A 23,599-nucleotide genomic window follows, 5' to 3' on the forward strand; every position below is an offset into this window, starting at 1 on the left:
AGGTGGGAGTGGGACTTAAGCCCAGGAGTTCAAGGCTGCAGTGAGCCATGATCGTACCACTGCACTCCAGCCTCAATGACAGAGCAAGACCCTGTCTCTTAAACAAAAAGAAAAAAAAAAAAGACTTTCTCAGACAAACCAAAATTGAGGGGATTTGTCACTAGTATACCTGCCTTGCAAAAAATGGTAAAAGGTTGTATTCCTAGGTATTTTATTCTCTTTGCAGTAATTATGAATGGGAGTTCACTCATGATTTGGCTCTCTGTTTGTCTATTATTGGTGTATAGGAATGCTTGCAATTTTTGCACATTGATTTTGTATCCTGAGACTTTGCTGAAGTTGTTTATCAGTTTAAGGAGATTTTAGGCTGAGACAGTGGGGTCTTCTAAATATACAATCATGTCATATGCAAACAGGGACAATTTGACGTCCTCTCTTCCTATTTGAACACACTTTATTTCTTCTCTTGCCTGATGGCCCTAGCCAGAACTTCCAATACTATGTTGAATAGGAGTGGTGAGAGAGGGCATCCTTGTCTAGTGCCAGTTTTCAAAGGGAATGCTTCCAGCTTTTGCCCATTCAGTATGATATTGGCTGTGGGTTTATCATAAATAGCTCTTATTATTTTGAGATATGATCCATCAATACCTAGTTTATCGAGAGTTTTTAGCATAAAGAGCTGTTGAATTTTGTCGAAGGCCTTCTCTGCATCTATTGAGATAATCATGTGGTTTTTGTCTTTGGTTCTGTTTATGTGGTGGATTACGTTTATAGATTTGAGGATGTTGAACCAGCCTTGCATATCCCTGGGATGAAGCTGACTTGATTGTGATGGATAAGCTTTTTGATGTGCTGTAAAAGGTGCTCTTCAGAGAGAAGGAAAATTATATCAGAAACCCAGATCTACATATGGATAAGTGAAGGTAAAATAGAAACTTTTATTTTTCTTATTCTTAATCTAACACATAACAGTTTGTTCAAAATAATAATAGTAACAATTTGTTTAGTGATTATAGCTCATGGATAAGTAAAATGAATGACAACAACGTCATAAGAGATAGGAGGGAGAAATTGGGAATACTCTGTTATAAGGTACTTGCACTACTGCAGGTTACCATTATGAAGTGGTATAGTGTGATTTGAAAGTGGGTTTAGATTAGTTGTAAATGTGTATTCTAAAGTCTAGGGCAACCTATAAAAATTTTTTAAAAAGAAGTATAATTGGTATGCTAAAAGAAGAGAGAAATAGACTTATACAAAATGGTCCATTAAAACCACATAAAAATAAAAAAAGAGTAGAATACACAAATAAAAAGTAAGAAAAAGAGCAGCAAATGGAAAACAGAAACTTGGTAGATATTGGTCCAACTATATCAATAATTGGTAACTTGTAACTTGGTAGATATTAGTCCAACTATATCAGTTAAAAGAGACTGTCAGAGAGGATTTAAAAAAACAAAATAAAAAAAAAAAAACAAGCCTCAACTCTATGTTATTTAGAAATCACACCATAGGACAACACATAAGAATATGCAATGGCGAGGCGGGTGGATCACGAGGTCAAGAGATCGAGACCATCCCGGTCAACATGGTGAAACCCCGTCTCTACTAAAATACAAAAAAGTAGCTGGGCATGGTGGCACATGCCTGTAATCCCAGCTACTCAGGAGGCTGAGGCAGGAGAATTGCTTGAACCCAGGAGGCAGAGGTTGCGGTGAGCCGAGATTGCGCCATTGCACTCCAGCCTGGGTAACAAGAGCGAAACTCCATCTCAAAAAAAAAAAAAAAAGAATATGCAATAGGTGCCCTGATTCAGGAGACTGGGGTTTCAGTCTGTCCATCCAGTAATTAGCTGTGTGAACTTTGAGAAGTCACTGTTATTCTCTGTTTACTCCTCTGTAAAATATGAGAATTTAAGCTAAATCCCTTTAGTTCTCTTCCAGCTCTCAATCCAATGCCTCATAACCTGATGAGGAAATATGAGCCATGAGGGAGTGGGCTGAAGCATCTAGCAGGTGCTTTTGGTTGGTCTGGGTCTGTGAGAGACCTAGATGCAGCCAGCAGGAGTAGATGCATGAGTGTGACAGCACAGATCCGAATCCTGGCTCTTGCTTGTGAAAACTTAACTCTTGGAGAACAGGAATCTCTTATCTGGGTCTATATTTGACTTGGAGCAAATTATAAGGAAGTTGCAAGCAGTATTTAGGTTGACTTCATCCTACTGGTAAGGAAGGAGGATGGACCAGAGAGGAACTCAGGGAGTATCTGCTGAATGCAAGGGTTCAGAGGGGACAGAGGATTTTATAGCTCCTTGTCAGGCATTCCTGCCCCATCATCATCTTTTTTTTTTTTTTTTCTTCTTGAGATGGAGTTTCACTCTGTGGCCCAGGTTGGAGTGCAGTGGCATGATCTTGTCTTACTGCAACCTCCACTTCCTGGCTTCAAATGATTCTCCTGGCTTAGCCTCCCAAGTAGATAGGACTACAGGCATGCACCACCATGCCCGGCTAATTCTTGTATTTTTGGAAGAGACGGGGTTTTGTTATTTTGGCCAGACTGCTCTCAAACTCCTGACCACAGGTGATCTACCTGCCTCAGCCTCACAAAGTGTTGGGATTATAGGCGTGAGACACCACACCCAGCCCATCATCATCTTTTTAGACTAAAAGTATTTCCACTTTTCCCACTATCACCCCTCAGTCCATACACACATCTTCTATAGAAGAAAAAGAAAAGGATTTAAAATGTTTAAGTTTCAACTTTAAGAACACTGTTCTTAATGATGAAGGTCTTGTTTATAGCATCCAGCAAAAGCCCTGCTGATCCCAAACTGAGACAACTATGGCATGACTTGTCCATTTTGGTCAATGGCATGATCATTCGGGTGAAGGAGAGAAGAGAGAGAATCTTTAAAGCTATCTTAAAAACCCCTGGATTATCAAAGGGAAACTAAATCAATGACTGCATTAAGTCAGGGTTGTAAGTCACCATCCTACACTGGCACAGCATAGCATTTTAACACTTCCCCAGGTGGTTCTTCTCACAGGGTTAAGTGGTTTCGATCGACTGTTCTAGACAGTGACTAGTTCCAGTTCTGTTCTGGTTCTCTCCCACTGACACGGTTCTGCATGTTATGGAAACTGGCCCTACGCTGATGTTACAAATGCCTTCACCTAGGTCTAAGGTGACATTGTTATACAGCCCCAAGCCCATGAAGCACTGAAACTTCCACTGGGAAGCTGGGGATTCTAATAACCTACTAGACAGAAAAGCTCCATGAAGGCGAGGCTTGTGACTCTTGGCTCATTGTTATTCTCACCGTGCCTTCTCAGTGCCTGCCACATAGTAGGTGCTCAATAAATATTTGTTGAATGAATTTTTGAAAATCCATTACAAATGTGGGCCTTGAAAAAGTATGCATAGTTCAAATTTGATGGGTTCTAAAACTACATTTTAAAGCTGTTCATTTTTTATTTTCCTAACAATCATTAATTGTTTTCTATATGATAGATATTAACATACAGAAACTAAGTAAACAATATATCAATTCTCATAAAAGAGAAGGGGAGAACAATATTCACCAGGTGCTACTATAAGCTTGACACTTTTTATTCATTATTTAATCCTCCGAACAACTTTGTGAGGCAAATATTATCATCACCCCCTTGGAGATAAAGGAACTGATACTTGCAGAAAGGCCAAGCATTTATTCCAGGACCTGGGTACTTCCATCTGTAGTGTACTTTCTCCCTAAAATAAATTTAATATCACAGTCTAAATTCTGTTATGTGGTGTTTTGTTAAGAAAACTTAGGTTTTCAGATTTTGAGTTATAAACAAATAGTTTCACTAGGAAAACAAAAATCAGAGTTTTAAGCTTCAGTTACAAGTTAATTATCTTGGAAAAAGTTCCAATAGAAACGTTTTATAACGACATGAGTGTGTCTTTGGAGGCTATAAAGAATGGACTGCTTGAACACAATAAATGAAAATTATCCAGTTAGGTCCTAAATGTCATCTAAGACCTAAGTCAATTATTATTTTGAAAGCACAAAACTGGAATAAGATGGTTGAAGTCAAAATAAAGTACACATAGTTCACACTGCCAGTGGTAAACAAAAGACCATGAAACCAGGAAGCTGCCAACTACTTTCTAGTACATAATAGCTTATTTCCTAGGACCCTCGTACTAATTCCTGATTGTGCTTGAATTACAAGCAGTATATATACACACCACCAGCTGCGTTCCCTAATTGATCTATTGTGTTATATCCTATGTGCTTTATGAAAAGTCACACTGTATGAGGGAAGCCTAAAACAAGGAAATGAATTCTGAACTACAAGAGCACTTAGAGAAATATTCGGCATCAGGTTATCTTATAGGAATGGGAGGCCCATGGCAGAGGTGGCCACACGAGTTGTGTGCCTGAGGGCCACAGGAAAGCTCCTGGGTCACCTGTTTCCCTGGACTCTAGAGCACTTTTGGCAGTCACTATTCCTTCCCAGTGGGTAAATGCATGGGGCCTGGAATCATCTACACTCCTATGTGGGCAGAAATTTTGAAAACAAGTTGTTCTCACCCAGATTAGGAACTGGGAAAACAGAGATCCATGACCAAACCGAAAGTACCCAAGGAAAGTACCCAAGGACGTGGGGAATGGTCTGGGACTCGAACAGCCCTAAAGAATATGGCCTAATCCTAGGGCAGTGATGGCCGTCTCTTACATTTTTATAGCTCCTTGCAGTTTTCATTGATTTTACAACAACCCTGAGGATGAAGTTTTATTCTTATTTTTACAGATAAAGAAACTGAAGTTGAGGAAGTGATTCACAGCCAGCAGCTATCAGAGTAAAATCCCTGAGTCTTCAAACTTCAGATGGAATAGTCTTTCCACCATGACCTTGCAGGGCAACCTCAGTATTAGGTTTTGTAAGAGCAATGATTTGGAGTCAGGCTGGCCTGCATTTGCCTATCCCCGAATGTACTATTTTTTAGGCATATGATTTGGGCAGGTTCTTTAACTTCATCGAATCTCATTCTCCTCATCTGTAAAATGGAGACACATGTAACATCTAGCTCACAGGGCTACTATGTGGATCAAATACTATATGCACATCAGTGTGCTCATTACAGAACTTGGCCCCTGGTTAGGGCTAGACACGTGTTGAGGCTTTCGGGGTACGTTCACAGCATGGGCTCTGGATAGAGGAGTCTCCTTTCCCCTCTGTAGTTCAGCATGCCTTAGGGCACAAACATTTTACTGTATCTAAAAACTACCAAGAGATAAAAACTTGGGACAGACTGGGCATGCTTGGGGCCTGAACACTGAGCCTAGGATGGGGGTGGAGAGGTGTCAGCCCATCTTTCCCCTCCTCCCATACTGCCATCTGCACTGGGTCCCCAACACAGAGAGGACCCTCCATCCCCACCTGGAAAGCCATGGAGTTGGCGACAGCCAGAAATATCCTCAGAGGCAGCTTGGCCTTGTAGGACCTGTGGCTCCACAAGCGATGGGCACCAGCTGTCACACCCAGAGCGGTCAGGAGGAAGCAGAAGTAGGCTGCAAGACACAAGCAGGGACAACGTCAACAACGGTCCCCGAGCTTTCAAACAGCCCCCATGCTTTTTCTCTCCTGAACAGGGACACACGCGAAATGGTGTTAGGGGAGGAATCTGTAACATGAAAAATCAATAACTTGAGAGGAGACAGCCTTTTCACTGATTTGTAGCATCCCAGTACCAGGTGGAAGCAGAGAACTTTCTTCAGCAAACTTTGACCTTTGAATATTTTTCCCTACATCAAACAAATCTTTTATTCGCTAATGTTTGTTGCCAGTCTTAATGCAAAGTCACAACCGTGTCAATGTACATTCACAATTCAATTTCACCCGTACGCTCTCGGCACAGCAGAGACTGAGCTGTACGTCACCTCTTAATTGGCACCTATGCCAGGGTGAGTGTTATGTGAAAAGCATATTTCTAAGTGGCACTGCCCATTATCGGTGTCAATATACATATTTAAAGAAAGCACAATATTACATTTTCCAGAAGTTAGACTGATCTTGATCTCAATCTATATTTATATGGTTCTAAAAACAAGATTTACCCTTAACTGTAAGATTAAGAGGTCCCTGAATACATGTGGTTTTCATGAACATGACAAACCATTCCTTACTTGAAAGATTAAAAGCAGAAAACAACAATCTCCCCACAAATCACATAAAGCAGCAGTAAATAAAAAGCTCTGGCATCCTTTGTTATTGTAATTTAACCTTGGTCATGAGTCCATGAAATGGACAGTCATTTTCCTTGTCATCCCTGACCTTCTTGTCTCTACTAACAATTTTTTTCAACTGTCAAGTAGTTAGGGAATAAGTAAAATCTAGAATGGAAAAATTCAACGTGATTCTATTTTGCCAGTAGGCTGAACCTTGGGTGCAATAAAATTAATTCCAAAACTCCATGAAAAACAATGGCCAAAAAAGGGATCACTCTAATCCACATTTCCCAGTCAGGCCTTTACCATAGACACTGCTTTGTCCTTTTGGGAATCTCCAGTAATTTAGGGACCACTTGCATGGTTGTCTGTCCATCCCTACGGCACCGACAGTGGCTCAAGGCAGCGCCTGTACTGTGCAGTGGTGGCTGTTGCTTTCCCATGGTCCTTCTGGCAACTGGAATTTGGCCATGTGACCTGGCCCTGGCCTAACATAGTGCCTCATCTTCCTGGACATGAGAATAAACACCTGAGCCAATCCTCTTCCCTCTTCAGGCTCAAAGCTGAAGCTGTATTTACCAAAGATTACATACTACCCAGCTGAAGAAACCTGATAATATGATAGCAAATCTTGAGGCCAAGAAAGTGAGGCACGAAGACAATGAAGAGGCTCACAAGAGCCAAACCTGCTTTGAGCCACTGCTTGCTGACCAGGAGCTCTGTCGTTCTTTTGATCCTGGGAGCCTCCACAGTATGTCCTAGTTACTACAGTCAACAAACTCTGTTTCCTTGCTTAAACTAGTTTGTACTGGATTTCTGATGCTTAAATTCTGCCGAAGCTCTTGGGAGGAAACCAACCCTCTGGTCATGACCCAAATGAGGAAAAACCACAAAAACCCTGGGCTGAATGTGAAGACTTATCAGCTGTCCCATTAACAGGATTCAGTTTTCCTATTCTGACAGTGCTAATTCTCTGCTCTTAATTTCTCTTTTATGATCTTTGTGGAGACTCATAATCAAACAAGTGTTCAGATGGATGCTGAGTAGGTAGCTCTGAGGTAATGAAATATTCAGACATGGAACTGGTGACTTTGAGGGGATAAAAGGAGTAATGGGCAACGTCAAATACTTTACCAAGTAGCTCATACTGTACAGAGAAAGGTGCTGAATCGACAGAAACCAGAATCACAAGATGACAGAACTGTAAGCAACAAACAAGTATGGCAGTCTGAATGCAAACAAGTCACTGATTCCGGTTAGCTCAAGCACAAAAACAAAAGCAGGGATTAAAAAATATATGAAGCAGCCTAGAGAACTCAGGGATGGTCTGCAAGATAGGCTATGCTGCCTTTAAGATGGTCCATGTGCTCCCCATCTCCTGGCATGCATGGCCTTGTGTAGTCTCTTCCCTATTAGTAACTTGCTTCTAACCAAAAGAATATGGCAATATTGAGGGAATGTCAGTTCCACGATTAGTTTACAAAAGATTGTGACTTCTGTTTTGCTAGCAGATTCTCTCTTGAGCTGGCTTTGATAAAGCAAGCTGCCATGCTGGGGAGGCCCATGTGGCAAAGAATTGAGGGTTCCTCCAGCCAACAGCCAGTAAGGAAATGAGGTCCCCAATCCAACAGCCCTCAAGGAACCAAATCCTACCAACAACAACATGAGTGAGCTTGGAAGCAGATCCTTCCTCAGTCGAGCCTTCAGGCAAGACTGCAGCCCTGACCAACACACTGTAGCCTCGTGAGAGATCTTGGGGCAGAGGATCCAGCTAAGCTGTACCTGGATTCCTGCCCCACAAAAACTGTAAGAAAATAAATACGTTTTGTTTTACACTGCTAGATTTGGGGGTAATTTGCTATGCAATGATAGATAACTTTAATATAAGACATAAGCAGGAACCTTCCCTTCATGGAAGGAAGGTACATCTTAAATCCTGATTGCAAAATAGTTTACCATCTATAGGGAAAGTAAGCAGGCTGGTGTTGCATGGGGTAGGGGATGGAGGCAAGGGGAAGAGAGGAGTGACTGCTAATGGGTTTATTGTGCAAATATCCGTGCATTTATTTTAGGGATAAAATAATTTTTTTATCCCACTGAGCTCAGAACTGGGAATTTAACAGGACTTTGAAAAGTAAGTTAATTTTTAAAATTTTATGGATAGTTGCACAGTTCTGCAAATATACTAAAATGACTTGTATACATTAAATAGGTGAGTTGCACAGTATATGAGTCATAGCTCCAAAATCCATTATTTAAAAAAACAATTACTGAATTCCCATTGGATTTTGTTATTATATATATTTTCTTAAAATAAATAGACCTGTCACAAAGCAGAACAAAGCAATCAAAAACCAACCATTGGCCTGGGATGCTCCCACAGGGACCATCACCCCTTGATACTTGCCACCACCAGACACATATCACACTTTGGACCCTTGAATTTTAGACAGAGGCCAAGAAGAGTCTCTATTTGACTCTATACCTATGCCTGAAGCTATCAAGACCACCCAGGATTGGTGGTTAGGGATTCCACCAATCTAAGGCAGAAGTATCTCATTGCCCACACTTGGATCACAATCCCAAGCTCTAGCAGCCAGGGATGGGAAGAGGCAGAGACCAAAACTCTTTTGGCTTCTGTGTGGAAGGCACAACCTCCTATCTGTCCTGATTTCCCTGTTTGGTACACTGTTTTCATAATGATTGTAGTGACCCCCTCCTGACCATACAACAGAGAACAGTCCTAGAGAGATGCTAAAAAGCAAAAAGTAAAACTCTCTCAGTTCCGGACCTGATCAGAGAAAGAGATGGACAGCCCCCTTCCAGAGCCATCCCTGAGTGCTCGACAGAAGGAAGCACTTGGCAGAGCTCTCTAACCTTCACTTACAATCTATATCTCTAGAGCATCAGAGTGAACGTTAATAAATAATAAGAGCTACCACTGACTGAGAGCTTTTGATGTGCCAAGCCCTCTGTAAGCACAGTAACTCATTGAATACTCACCACAAGTGTAAGGGGTATGTACCATTATGATCTCCATCTTATAGAGGAAGAAAACTAGACAGTAATAGGGCCAGGATACAATCTAAGGCAGGAAGAGCCCACATTCTAAATGCCCCTGCTGACTGCCTGTGCCCTGGAAGCAGAGTTCATCCTTGCAGGAGGAACTTGAATAAATCATGTCCTTTTAGCCAGCTCAAAACACAAACTGAAAGTCAAAACTCTGGTTTTTCCTTTCTGCCCTTACCAGCTTGCAAGTTACCACTTGCCCATAATACCTACCACCATCATTCTGCATCCCATTCAGCCTCGGCTTGTCATAAACATGAGTGCCAGGAGAGCTAAGATTTAATGAGACAGTTTCTTAGAGCTACTATTATGTACCAGTCAGTGAGTTCAGAACTGGGAGTTTAACAGGAGTTTGAAAAGTACATTACTTGCTATATAATGACGAAGTATGGAAAGTGCTGCAGAGCAATAAACAATAATAAAAGAGAGATTAAAAGGTAGATAATTTAGTTTGGGGGACCAGAGAAAGCTTTGCAAAAGCAGCAAGAATTTAGGAGAATTTTACAAGGAGAAGTCAACTGAGCAAGGTTCAGAGGAGGCAAGATCAGGCAGAGGGGCTCACAGATGCAAAGCCCTGAGGCTGGAAAAGAGAACCTGATGGATAGAAGGAAACGTAAAACATAAACTTTTGCTCCAGCAATTCCACTTCTAGGTGTTTACCCAAAAGAATTGAGAGCAGTGACAGGATTCAACCACATATTTATATGTCCATGTTCATAGCAGTATTATCACAATAGCCAAAAGGCAGAAATCATCCAAGTGTCCATCAACAGGTGAGGAACATCCTGCCTATTAGAAAGTCAGAAGGGAGTAGAGACTCACTGACGGCCTGCCCTGGGCTGTCACTTTACCAGTGTACCTAATTCTCCTGTTGCGCTCCTGTGAGGTAGATATCATAATTTCCATTTTACCTGTTTGCAAAACTGAGGCCCAGAGACATTACATAAATGCCTTGGGACCTCCAAGTGATAAAGCCAGAACTCCAACACCAGATCAGTCCAACCCCAAGCCCTTTCAGGCAAGTGCAGCGGTTTTCCACCCTGGCTGCGCACTGCGGTCACCTGAGATCTTAAACGTCCGACTGCATCAGAGATGGGGGCCAGACAGCAGGCATCTCTCTCCGCAGATGATTCTGATGCCAAACCAGGGCTGAGAAATTCCTGCCTCATAAGGTACACCCTCTCTTAGACACCATGTGGGCCCACCCTCTCAATTTATAAACAGAGAGATGAGATCCAGAGAGCACTGCTCTCCCTGCAACCTACCACCAGATGCTGACTCTCCATGGGGCCTCAGTAAATGCAAAGTGACCCTCGCACCAGGAGACAAGGTCATCCTTTCATGTGAACTCAGAGTCCTGTTCACACTCCACACACCGCCCCCCACCTCCCCACTGCTCCCTTTGATGGTGAGAGCAGCCCGCTTGGCTCTCAGCTGCAGAGTCTTTGATATCTGGGTGCTGGCTGGGGCTTGGGGTGTGCAATGGTGGTCCCCCAGGGAACTGAGGAGAAGAGGGGAAGCCAGAGAGGTGAAGGCTTCTGGGGAGACGGTGACCCCTGGGGTGAGAAGGGGGAACGTGGAAGAAGGCACTGTGCTTTGATGTCTGCTTCTCCAGTCAGCTCAAGTGTTTTGAAAGTCAGTTCTGGGCTCTGGCCAATTAGTGACTGTTTCTCCTCGCTAGTTCTTCCCAGGTTCTGAAGATAGATAGGGAAATGCCCACAGCCCCACTGATGGAGAGGGAGAGAGAACGAGAGACAGAGAGAGAGAAAGAGAGAGACAGAGAAGTGCAATACAGCATAATGGCTAAAATGGCCCTGGGATTGAATCCCCGTTAAATCACTTATCAGTGTGACAATTTCTCTATAGCTTGGTTTCTTCATGCATAAAGTGGAGAAAGTAGTGTCTGCCCCCTGGGTTTGTTGCAAAGATTAAAGATTAAAAGAGATACTGCATGCAAAATTGGAGCTGTGCCTGGCAAACAGTAAGCATGGGCACATATTATTGCCCCATGCATGAATGCCATGCTTTGTCTCTGAAAAGATCCCCTCCCTGATAACCCGCCCTGAAGACATCCACGCTTTTCATCACTATAAACTTATGGTTCTGAAGGGGAAGTAGAGATTTTGCCTCTCCTCTCCACTCTGACCCCCTACATTTGGCAATGTTTTGAGACATTATTGGGTGTTGCAACCCAAAACTTGAAGGGTGCTACTGGCATCTAGTGGGTGGAAGCCAGGTATGCTGCTCAGCATCCTACAATGCACAGAAGCTGCCAACGCACAGGATATCCACGACGGTGCAGCAGCTCACGCCTGTAACCCCAGCACTTTGGAAGGCCAAGGTGGGTGGATCACTTGAGCTCAGGAGTTCAAGACCAACTGGACAACAAGGCAAAATCCTGTCTCTACAAAAAATTAGCCAAGTGTGGTGGCACGTGCCTGTAGTTCCAGCTACTTGTAGGGGCTGAGGGAGGAAGATCATTTGAGCCCAGGAGGTGGAAGCTGCAGTGAGCCAAGATCTCACCACTGTACTCCAGTCTGGGTGACAAAGACAGACTTTGTCTCAAAAAAAAAAAAAAAAATCCAGCCCTAAATGTCAAACATGTCAATAGTGCCAAGGTAGAGAATCTCTCTAAATTCTCAGGAAAGCTCTTCTTGAAACCAAGCCTGTTCATTCTCTGGGTCTGACTGCACCTTCCTTGCTTCTTCACACTTCTCTAGTTCCATAGGGAGCTGTAGGAGCAGGAGTAATTTATTTCTGATATCATTTTATGAATAAGCTGGAAACAAAGGACTATGGTATGAGATCAATAGCATCACTGATCCTCACATTTTCATGTGTCCTACACATCACCAGGGGATCTCAGTAAAGTGCAAATTCTGGACCCCAGCCCAAGAGATTCTGATTCAATAGGTCTGGGAAGGGACCAATCAACTTGTGTTTCTGATGAGCCTGCAGCAGGTGCTAATGCTGCTGGCCCAGAGTCCCCGAGTGTTTCTCCGACCAGCCAGATCAGAGAGACAGAGAGAGAGAATGAGTGTGTGTGTGTGTGTGTGTGTGTGTGTGTGTGTCTGATAAAGGTGATAAAGGGCTGCCAGTGACAGGGTGAGGACCTCTATGGCTACTTATCTCATGGAATGACACCACAAAGAACCTCAGTTAAATCTTACGTCTTCCCTTGAAAAGTTTGGGTGTACAAGGTTCAAGATTCAGAGGCAATTTTCACGTAGGTATTATTTCAACAATTCTTTCAAAATCAGAACATTTTCAAGAGTACTGGAGACTGCAAGCTGAGAAGCAAAGGGTTTATTCTTACTATTAATACCTTCTAAATTCTATTATACTTAAAATAACCAGCAGCTCCTCTCTGCCACCTCCCTCCTTCCACTAAGCCACCGACTATTGTGCTGCACATGAGCTGCAGAAAGAGATGTTCTCTCTCATCCCACAGCATCAATCTTTAAGCAACTGCTCACATCTAGGAAGATTAAATGACAAGGGGATAGGACAGGAAAGAGAGAGAGGATATATTTCATACCTTTTATATGTACTGCCTATTTTCCTCAAGTGTCCTTCCTGCCTTGGGTTAGGTCCATTTACAGGGTTCTAACATACTGGGCGACTGCTACTTCTCCTGGTTGATTTACAGCTTATATAGCAATAAGCATGAAAGTCATAGCAGATTACTAAGAAACACAAAATTATAGCATATGTTGTTACTACTCTGCTATTGCACCACACGATTTGTAATTCAAACAAAAAAGAAGGCAAGATTTTGGATCATTCCAAGACTTCATTCAGTATATATATAGCTCACTTCAGGCAGGCACCCCTGTTAGATGCTCTGTCGCCCTCTGTGTTGACCAATACAGCAATCATCACATTGTTATTAGATGAAGAATTATTGCTCCAATGCTATCTTCCCTTATTGAAACATAATCTCCAGGAGGGCAGGGATTGTGTCTGTCTTTCCACATATTCTTAGCAGGCATCTGTGCACCTAACTCAACCAGAGAAAAGTTCTCAACCATGTTGATTGGTCTCACTTTAAAATCATGACTATTAACCTCACTTGGGCTTTAATATTACCCAGCAACCATATTACATTTCCCTGGTCCATATGCGGTCCCTCTCTCCTAGATATTGACCTCATTCATACTTGCTCCGATCACCTCACCCCTGACACCTCCCTCCCCTGCTCACCTGGTAACTTTGCTTTTGATTTCAATAAGGATATCATAATTTCCCCAGGCTCCACCACCTCTACCTACCATCCAGCATCTGAGCCTGGATACTCTATCGTCTCTACATGACTGCACGTGGCCAAGCCACACTCTGGCCCTTCCCTTGTGCATCACGTCCAATCATCCTACTCATCTATTACTCAGAAATTCCCATCTGCATCATCAATACCGCCCCACATACTTACATTATTCCCACAGCCTGCGGCCATGCTGCTATTTCTCTCATGTTTAAAAAGCAAAATTTTAAAACCTCTCTTGACCCCACTTTCCCATCTGGATCCTATTCCATTTCCCCGCTCCCCTTTACAGTGAAACTTACTGAATATTATTTCTAATCGCTGGTTGCAGTTCTCTTTCCATTCTCTCTTAAACCCACTCAATCAGGTTTTGGTCTTTCTCTCCTCATCGTGGTCCCCAATCAAAACTGCTCTTATCCAGGTTCAGACAAGACAGAGTCTTTACTTGTGGGCAGCCTCTAGATAAACAGTGAACAAATCATTACTGGGTGACACGGACTCTGAAGGAGAGACCGAGGTACTACAGGAGCACCTGAAGCATGAGCTCATGAAGGAGGGACCGCTGTGAGCAAGGCATGGAGGTGTGAAGGCTGTGTGTGTTCAAGCAGGGGCAAGTGGTTTCGTTTGGCTCTTGGGTGGGGGCCTGTGGGGGTAAAATGAAGGGAGTAAAACAGGCAAGGAGCCAGGTCTGGAAGGGACTCATACAGGTTGAGCATCTCTAATCTGAAAATATGAAATGCTCTAAAATTTGAAATTTTCTGAGCACCCACATGATGCTCAAAGGAAATACTCACTGGAGCATTTTGGATTTCAGATTTTTGAATTAGGGAGGTTCAACCAGTAAGTATATAGCAAATATTCCAAAATCTGAAAAAAATATGAAACCTAAAACAGTTCTGAACCCAAGCAGTTTGGATAAGGTATGCTCAACCTGTATATAATGCTAGAAACATAGAACTGATCTTGAGAACAATAGATACCATAAAGAATTCCATGTGAGGACAGGCGCAGTGGTTCACAGCAGCTGGGAGGTTATCTCAGCACTTTGGGAGGTTGAGGCAGGCAGATCACTTGCGGTCAAGAGTTCGAAACCAGCCTGGCCAATATGATGAAACCCTGTCTCTATTAAAAACGCAAAAATCTGCCGGGTGTGTTGGCACACACCTGTAATCCTAGCTACTCGGGAGGTTGCGGCATGAGAATCACTTAAAGGTAGGGAGAGGGAGGTTGCAGTGAACCAAGATTATGCCACTGCACTGCAGCCTGGGTAACAGAACAAGATTCCATCTGGAAAAAAATAATAATTCATGTGATTGGATTTAGAATGACAGATCTGAAAGGCTGCGGACAATGGGTGAGAGTGAGTAGAAATGGAAGAGCTTGGGCTGAGTATTCTCCATGCATCCCTGGCAGACACACTCCCTCCCTTCTCATGCTACTCTGTGCCCTGGAAGGCCAGCCTGTGCTGAACCGATGCGCTTCCTCCGGTTTCTATCTAGGTTATTTTCAACATACAGAGTCTAGATTAGGTCCTTGACAAGTTTCTTATCACTCTAGGCCTCAATTTCCTCATTAATAAAAACAAGGGTGTCCCAAACATGATTCCGGCGCAAGGCTACCTGCATCAGAATTATCTGAGGAGCTTTAAAATATATACAAATATTCTAGAACCTTCTACTGATAGGGGTCATAACTCTGGCTTGTAACTTCATGCCTTGGTGTGGCAAGATGAGGTCTCATGAAGGAAAAGAGATGCATTGATAAGAGGAAAAACTTGATGACCAGAAAGTTAAGAACTCTTAGTGAGTTCTTGACCAACAGCATGTAAAACAAAGTGATTAAACTGAATTTTTTTTTTAAGCTGAATGGGTTAATCACTTTGTTTTTGGGGAAGGGAGGAGAAGAGTGTTTTGTTTCATTTTTTAAAAAATGCCAAAGACTAAGGCTGTTCTCCTTCCAGTCCACTTCTGAAAATGTTTGGCAACTAGTATGCATGGCCACACAAGCATAACGAGAGCTATAGTTGGAGCTGCCAATTGCTTCATATTTTACCAAAAAAAGGTCCAAGTTATCATTTTTTTAATCTGCTAATATTTGCTCAGTACAATGATATCAAAGCAATCCCTTGAGAAAAAAACTATTCAATAGCATAAACTAGTTCAGCCTGAGAGCTTTCCCTGATTCCCCCTGTGCCTTCTTCCTTTCTTCTTCGAAAACTCTTCCTTTCCCTCAAATAACACAAAGCTTCTCTTCCGCATGTGGGGAGATCATTTACTAGGCATGGGAATCAAAGCTCCCTGAAAGAACTCATGGACAATGTCAGCTCCTTTCACACAGAAGGGAGGGAGCTCACAGGGAATCTGGAACTGCCCCTCTGCCATTTCCTAGCTGAATGGTGGGGTGATACCAACTTATTCTCTCTTAGTCTCAGTTCTCTTATGTGTAAAAGAACAAACAAAAGACTACGTCAAAGTGTTGTTGGGGGACTTGAGTGAAAATACATACAGTCAGCCCTCCTTATCCACGGGCTCCACATCTGTGGATTCAACTGTGGATTCAACTGTGGATTGAAAATATTTGAGGAAGAAGGCTGGGCATGGTTGCTCATATCTGTAATCCCAGCACTTTGGGAAGCCAAGGCAGGCAGATAACTTGAGGTCAGGAGTTCCAGACCAGCCTGGCCAACATGGCAAAACCCTGTCTCTACTAAAATTACAAAAATTAGCCAGGCATAGTGGCACAACCTGTAATCCCAACTATTCTGGAGGCTGAAGCAAGAGAATCACTTGAACCCAAGAGGTAGAAGGTGCAGTGAGTCAAGATCACACCACTGCCCTCCAGCCTGAGCAACAGGGCGAGACTCGGTCTCAAAAAAAAAAAAAATTTTGAGGAAGCAAAATGGATGGTTATGTCTGAACTAAATATGTGCAGGCCTGTTATTCATGTCATTATTCCCTAAACAATACACTATAACAACTATTTACATAGCATTTACATTATCATGGGTAGCATAAGTAATCTAGAGATGATTTAAAGTATATGGGAGGATGTGCAAATGTTATATGCAAATACTATGCCATTTCATATAAGGGACTCGAGTATCTGTGGATTTTAGTATCCATGGGGGCTTCCTGGAACCAACCCCTTACAGATGCTGAAGGATCACTGTATAAGGTATTTAGCACATAACAATATTTCAATAAATATGACTGCAAACACTATTTTTTTTTTCTTTTTTTGAGACGGAGTTTCGCTCTTGTTACCCAGGCTGGAGTGCAATGGTGTGATCTCGGCTCACCGCAACCTCATTATTCTTATTTCTAGGCAGCCATTGCAAGGTTGAGGCTGGGTGACCAGGAAGCAGAGGCTCTAGGGGAAAAGATGACCCAGATCTCAACTGAGACTTTTTTTTTTTTTTTTTTTTTTGGAGACGGGGTTTCGCTCTTGTTACCCAGGCTGGAGTGCAATGGCGCGATCTCGGCTCACAGCAACCTCCGCCTCCTGGGTTCAGGCAATTCTCCTGCCTCAGCCTCCTGAGTAGCTGGGATTACAGGCACGCGCCACCATGCCCAGCTAATTTTTTGTATTTTTAGTAGAGACGGGGTTTCACCATGTTGACCAGGATGGTCTCCATCTCTTGACCTCGTGATCCACCCGCCTCGGCCTCCCAAAGTGCTGGGATTACAGGCGTGAGCCACTGCACCTGGCCCGAGACTTTTTTTTTTTAACCTGGCCCTGAGACAGCTCAGGTTCTCGGAGATGAAATGGGGAAGAGCAAACACATTCATGGTTTCTGATTCAGGATAACTCCCAACACAACCTGTCTCTCTCCATCTTACACAACTATCGAAATCAGAATTAGGGATAATTGAAAACAAAGTGAATAATTTACTGTACTATGGACACACTGAATTTCCTTTTCATTAATTATTCAGTTTTTATTTTATCTTGGGCAGTAAGTTGTGTGTGTGTGTGTGCGCATTAGAGAAAGATGTGCATACATTCTATAATGCTATAGCTATATGCATGCTCATTAATATCACTGCCTATAAATGAGAAACTAATATCAAAACTGTTGGTCCCCTGGCCTGGCACAGTGGCTCACACCTGTAATCCCAGCACTTTGGGAGGCTGAGGCGGGCAGATCACTTGAGGTCAGAAGTTCAAGACCAGTCTGGCAAACATGGTGAAACCCCATATCTACTAAAAATACAAAAATTAGCCTGGTGTGATGGTGCATGCCTGTAATCTCAGATACTTGGGAGGGTGAGGCATGAGAATCGCCTGAACCCAAGAGGCAGAGGTTGCAGTAGGTTGAGATGGCGCCATTGCACTCCAGCCTGGGCGACGGAGTGAGACTCCATCTCAAAAAAAAAAAAAAAAAAAAAAATTGTTGGTCCCTCTGAAGGAAGATAAAAATTAAAAACAGTACCCAAACTGGTCAACTTCAGGGAAGTGGGAAAAAAGAATAATTTCTGCTGTCATCATCTGAACTGAGTAGTTATGGGTCATTATCACCTTTTTTTTTTTAATAAGCAATCTCTCTAAGGGAATAAAAACAGCGACTGGTTGAAGTCCAGGAATCCGAGGTTTCACGGGAAGAGGTGGCAGGCATCTTTGCAGCAATGAAGCATAATGACCACGATAACCAGACCCTCAAGAGGTCTGAGCGCTGAGCTCTGGAGGGACATCTCTGGGAACATGCTATGGAGAGAAGCCCTGGGCTTCACTGTTGCTTTTATTTCTGAGCCAAAAGAGCTGGAAATCACAGTGAAAATTCCGGGAAAGCCTCTTGGGAGGTGCTGTTTCTCTCTGTCCTGATTTCTTCATCCTCCTCTCGTCCTTTTTTCTGACTCAGACCCTCCCGCACCGTGGTGATCGGTGCGAACCCAGTGGATTCCGACCAAATGTTCCTCTGTCTGGCAACCACAGGCCAAGGACAAGCATGAAGAATGTTTGGCAGCAAGGTGTGCTTGCTGCTCCCCCAACCAAAAAGTTACAGAACGCATTCTTTTCAAGGTTGTTGTTTTCACAACGTTTCTGGCTTAAATTGAAAAAAAAAAAAAAAAGATAAAATTTAATAATACAGTATTCTTTCAAGATACCAAGAAACCCCTTCAGTTCTCTAATTAGGGACTGCATCATTAAGGCAGCCTGACCTAGTTCACAAACTCCAGTTTCAAGAGGTTTCTTCACACATTTTTATTCTTGCCAAATAGCTTTAAGTTGCTGTGAATAACCCAAGACAGACTTTTTTTTTTTCTTTGCAGCATATTCCAGGGCCTGGTTTTCTGACCTTCACTTGGTTCTTATGCATAAATTCCACCTAATTTTAATGAGTTGCCTTATCAAAATACAATTATTCATTCATTCCTTTTCAAGCATGTACGAGCACCTTCCACATGCCACTTTCCTCCACAGTGAGGAGTATCGGAGTGGGTACCTCCCTCTCAGGGGGCTGTTAACCGACTTCTCAAACTGGCAGCCCCCAGGTCACAACCAACTTTAAAATCTCTTTTTCTGGCTTCTCCTGAAACATGGAAAAGATCTGGCAACATCAGGCCACCTCACTTTCTTGTATGGCAACTCCATTCCACTGAGACAGCTCCACGTGACACCCCTGTTCACCCCATACAGTAGTACATGCACTCTGAATCAACTCTCTTCATTTATTAACTGCCTGGCCCCGATCTAAGGCCTTACCAGGGCTAACCTACCCATTAGACACAGTAGGCACAGTACTGACATCCCACAATATGTTTTATTCAAAAAGAGAAAAAGAGTATAGCAATAAATACATAATCATGAATCTAGCCTAGATTATAGTTGTCTTTATACAAATACAGCTGTAAAATATGATTTGCTTTTTTTTGAGACAGGGTCTCGCTCTGTCACCCAGGCTGGAGTGCAGTGGTGCAATCTCAGCTCAATGCAACCTCAGCCACCCAGGTTTAAGCAACTCTCATGCCTTAGCCTCCTGAGTAGCTAGGATTACAGGCGTGTGCCACTACGCCCAGCTAATTTTTGTATTTTTAGTAGAGACAGGGTTTTGCCATGTTGGCCAGGCTGGTAGTTGTAAAATGATTTTTAATATATTTTTATGGAGAAGGGGCCTATGAAGGCAAAAGTCATAATGCAACCCTGAGTACAAATGAATTACACCACTCATGACTTGGAAAATTGGTAATGAAAAGAGAAACAGCCAGGCACAGTGGCTCATGCCTGTAATTCTAGCACTTTGGGAGGCCCAGGAGAGAGGATCACTTGAACTCCAGTTTGCGACCAGCTTGGGCAACTCAGTGAGACACCATCTCTACAAAAAATTTTTTAAAAAATTAATTGGGTGTAGTGGTTCATGCCTGTAGTTCCAGCTACTCAGGAAGCTGAAGTGGAAGGATCACTTGAGCCCAGGAGATTGAGGCTGCAGTGACTTGTAATCATGAACTCCAGCCTGGGTGACAGAGTGAGATGCTGTCCCAAAAAAGACAAAAAAGAAAAAGAAAAAAAAGACAAAAGAGAAAAGTAAGCAATTATCCTGTCTTTTTGAGAACTATAATCCATTCCTAGTTGACAAAGGAAAGATCTTTTCAGAAGGGTGCCACCTAATAATAAATGCAGGTTAGAGGGGGAAATCACCCTTCTGAAATCTCCAATTGTGTCTGATGCCGTTGACTGCCCCAACCCTCTCTGTAGGTCCAGGCACTCATTCCCCAACTACTGGGATTGCTGGTGCCTAACAGCTCACACCTGAGTCTCTCCTCCAACACTGTCCTGCCTGGAAAGCTGCACAGCCCAAGGCTTGCCTTCTCCCTGGCAGCAGCGTGTATTCAATGGTTAGTTGATAAAGTGATACAAAATCTGGCCTTTTGCCTCAATTTGGAATATTTCCAAAGGGCCGTCCAGGCCAGGCACAGTCACTCATGCCTGTAATCCCAGCACTTCGGGAAGTTGAGGTGAGAGGATCTCTTGGGCCCAAGAGTTCTAGGCCAACCTGGGCAAAATGGAGAGACACCATCTCTACAAAATGATTAAAAGAAAAAAAAAAAAAAAAAGCTGGGTATGGTAGCACATGCCTGTGTCTCAGCTACTCAGGGAGGCTGAGGTAGGAGGATCTCTTGAGCCCAGGATTTCAAGGCTGCAGTGAGCTGTGACCACGCCACTGCATTCCAGTCTAGGTGACAAAGCGAGACCCCATCTTAAAACAGAAACAAACAAAACAAAACAAAAACTCAAAGGACTGCGCAGTTTTGCAGCTCCCTATACACATAGGCTGAGCCTCTGTTGCAGCTGCACCGCAGTTCAGCTTCTCCCTCTGCTCACTCCTGCTTCTTATTCCCCCACAGATATTTGCAAGCACAGTACTAGGTATGTCAGCACACAAATCTCCATCTCAGAATCTGTTTCCCAGAAACCTAAAGACCCCAATAAATAAAGATTCAGGCAAGAATTACAACTGTATCCCCCCAAAATTCAAAAGTTGACGTCCTAACCCACAGTCAGTGCCCCAGAATGTGAGTTGGCGTGGAGGTAGGGTCTTTACAGAGGTAACCAAGTTAAAATGAGGTCACGGGGGGAGGCAAGGGTTGGCTAATCCAATGTGATTGCTGTCCTTGTAGGAAGAGGAAATTTGGACACAGATATGCACAAAAAGAAAACAATGTGAAGAGGCATAGGGAGAAGGCAATCTCTACAAGTGAAGGAGAGAGGCCTGAAACAGATCCTTCCCTCATAGCCCTTGGAGGGAGTGCCCCACACCAGGATCTTGGACTTCTAGCCTCCAGAACTGTGTGACAACACGTTTCTGTTGCTTAAGCCACCCCATCTGTAGTGCACTGTTACAGCAGCAAACTAATACAAATGCTAAGATCATTAGGTGAAAGGATTTGGGAGAAGTATCACCTCTTAAACTGCTTCCTAACTGCAAAGGGGAAAATAGAATCTTACCATGGAAGCATCTGGAAACCACCACTTAACCAAGAGATGAAGCTTAGCATCAGTAACACTGGAACACACCTCCACTCTACCCTTTGCACAGTGGGGACTGTGGGTGGCACTAGTGTGCACTAGTTGCAGTGACAGCGCCTTATAGAACTAAGCAGTGTTTATTTATTACAATAAAAAGAGTCAGCCTATACCTCTGCAGAAGATTTACTTTGCAGAAGGTAAGGCTGACATATCTTTTTCAGCAGGATTTATTCTTTCATTCTTAAATCTTTTGTGAAAAATCTTAAATGATTTAAATTTATATCCTCGTAACAGTATCAAATTTGAGGTAGAAGGAATTCTCTTCTCAAAAAGGGTTGCATCTTGATTATCTAGTTATGATCAAAAAATTTTAACAGTTTGTAGCCTCCTATGTCAGCACTAGAGTGGTTGGTTGTGAATATTAAAACCTACTACTATTTTTACTAAGTAATATGTCATTATTACGTTTTGACAAGATGGTATAGTTAGAAAAAATGTGAAAGATCACTTAATCCAAAGCTATTTATGAAAAGTATTCTCAGCCAAGCGTGATGGCTCACACCTGTAATCCCAGCACTTTGTGAGGCTGAGGCAGACGAATAACCTGAGGTCAGGAATTCAAGACCAGCCTGGCCAACATGTTGAAATTCCACCTCTACCAAAAATACAAAAATTAGCTGGGCATGGTGGCAGGCACCTGTAATCTCAACTACTCAGGAGGCTGAGGCAGGAGAATTGCTTGAACCCAGGAAGCAGAGGTTGCAGTGAGCCGACATCACACCACTGCACTCCAGCCTGGGCTACAAGATTGAAGCTCCAACTCAAAAAAACAAAACAAACAAAAAAGTATTCTCTCCTGTTGGTTTACCTTCACCTCAGAACTACAGGAACATTACACAGTGAAGAGCTATCTGTAACATTTCTACCAGCCGTTTTAATAGCATATTGGTCCTGGCAATTTTTGGCACTAGGGCTCTCTGTTCCTTGTGCGGTCTTGTTTGTGAGGTTTATTTATTTTAAAAAATAACTAAGTGGAACTCTAAATATCAATGTGTTCCACACCAAGAAATTCTTTTCACAAATGCCTAAATTTCTGATTTCCGTTCAAGTCTTTTAGAAAAACTTTTTCTTCTTGCTGGACAACAGAGAACTTTTATTTTCTGCTTTCTTGTATACCTAAGAAGTATAAACACTGCATTTCAATGGACTGCACTACATACTCTCTTGCTAAAAATTTTTCTGTAAACACAATAGCCTTGTTCAGTTTTGTTGTCGATCACCGTTAGATGCACTGATGATATGCTTTCTGATATGTTTGATAAGAGTGGTAAAATAAAGCTTAAAAATTTAAAGTGGAGCAAGCAGGCTGATGCTGACTACGAAGCACACAGCATCACTATTCAGGCATTTCAGGCATTCTTGCCAAATATGCTTCAACCTAAGCATGCCTGTAAGACTGACCTCCCAGTTTACAGAAAACAGAGGGAAGATGGAAACAATCGCACAAAAATGGGGGACATTCTACAGAAAACTAAAACAGAAAGTCAATGTCAAAGGTGAGGGTCTGTTCCAAAGACAATGAGAACAAATAACAATCAAATACAGTGTGATAAGCCTGACCGGATCCTAGATCAGAACAAAAAAACAATTATAAAACATAGTCTGAGGACACATGGAATTTAAATATGGACAAGATATTAGGTTAAGGTATGATAATATCCTTCTTTTTAGGGGATGCATATGGAATCATTTAGGTGTAAATGGCCACAACATCTGCAACTCACTTTCAAATGGCTGAGAAAAAATATTACAGGTAGATAAGCAAATATGGCAAATGTTAATAATTACTGAATCTAGTGGTAGATATGCGGGTGTTTACTGTATTATTCTTTAAAATTCTGTATGTTTGCAAATGTACATAATAAAAGTCTGGGAAAACAAGTGTCTCTGAAAGTTGATAACAAATACCGAATGTCATCTTTCTCCTTTTAGATCTAACATTAACACCAACCACACAAATGTTAGAATCAGAACATAAATGGCCAGCATGAAAAAGCACCAGTTAAACCTTGCTTTGGGCCAGGCAT

At 42.6% G+C, this 23,599-nt stretch overlaps 1 protein-coding gene across 2 annotated transcripts in view; it reads right to left on the minus strand.

Annotated features, from left to right (window-relative positions):
* SCD5 (stearoyl-CoA desaturase 5) overlaps positions 1–23,599 on the minus strand; it is a 169,774-nt gene that overhangs the window by 73,353 nt on the left and 72,822 nt on the right. For both annotated transcript variants that reach the window (XM_012447059.3, XM_021669628.2), the window contains exon 2: positions 5,430–5,560. In XM_012447059.3, coding sequence (XP_012302482.1) covers positions 5,430–5,560 — 131 coding nt within the window. The remainder of the gene's footprint in view (positions 1–5,429; positions 5,561–23,599) is intronic.

Source organism: Aotus nancymaae, unplaced genomic scaffold, assembly GCF_030222135.1.
Source record: "Aotus nancymaae isolate 86718 unplaced genomic scaffold, 86718_ANA_hifiasm-v0.15.2.pri h1tg000006l, whole genome shotgun sequence".
Taxonomy (NCBI): domain Eukaryota; kingdom Metazoa; phylum Chordata; class Mammalia; order Primates; family Aotidae; genus Aotus; species Aotus nancymaae.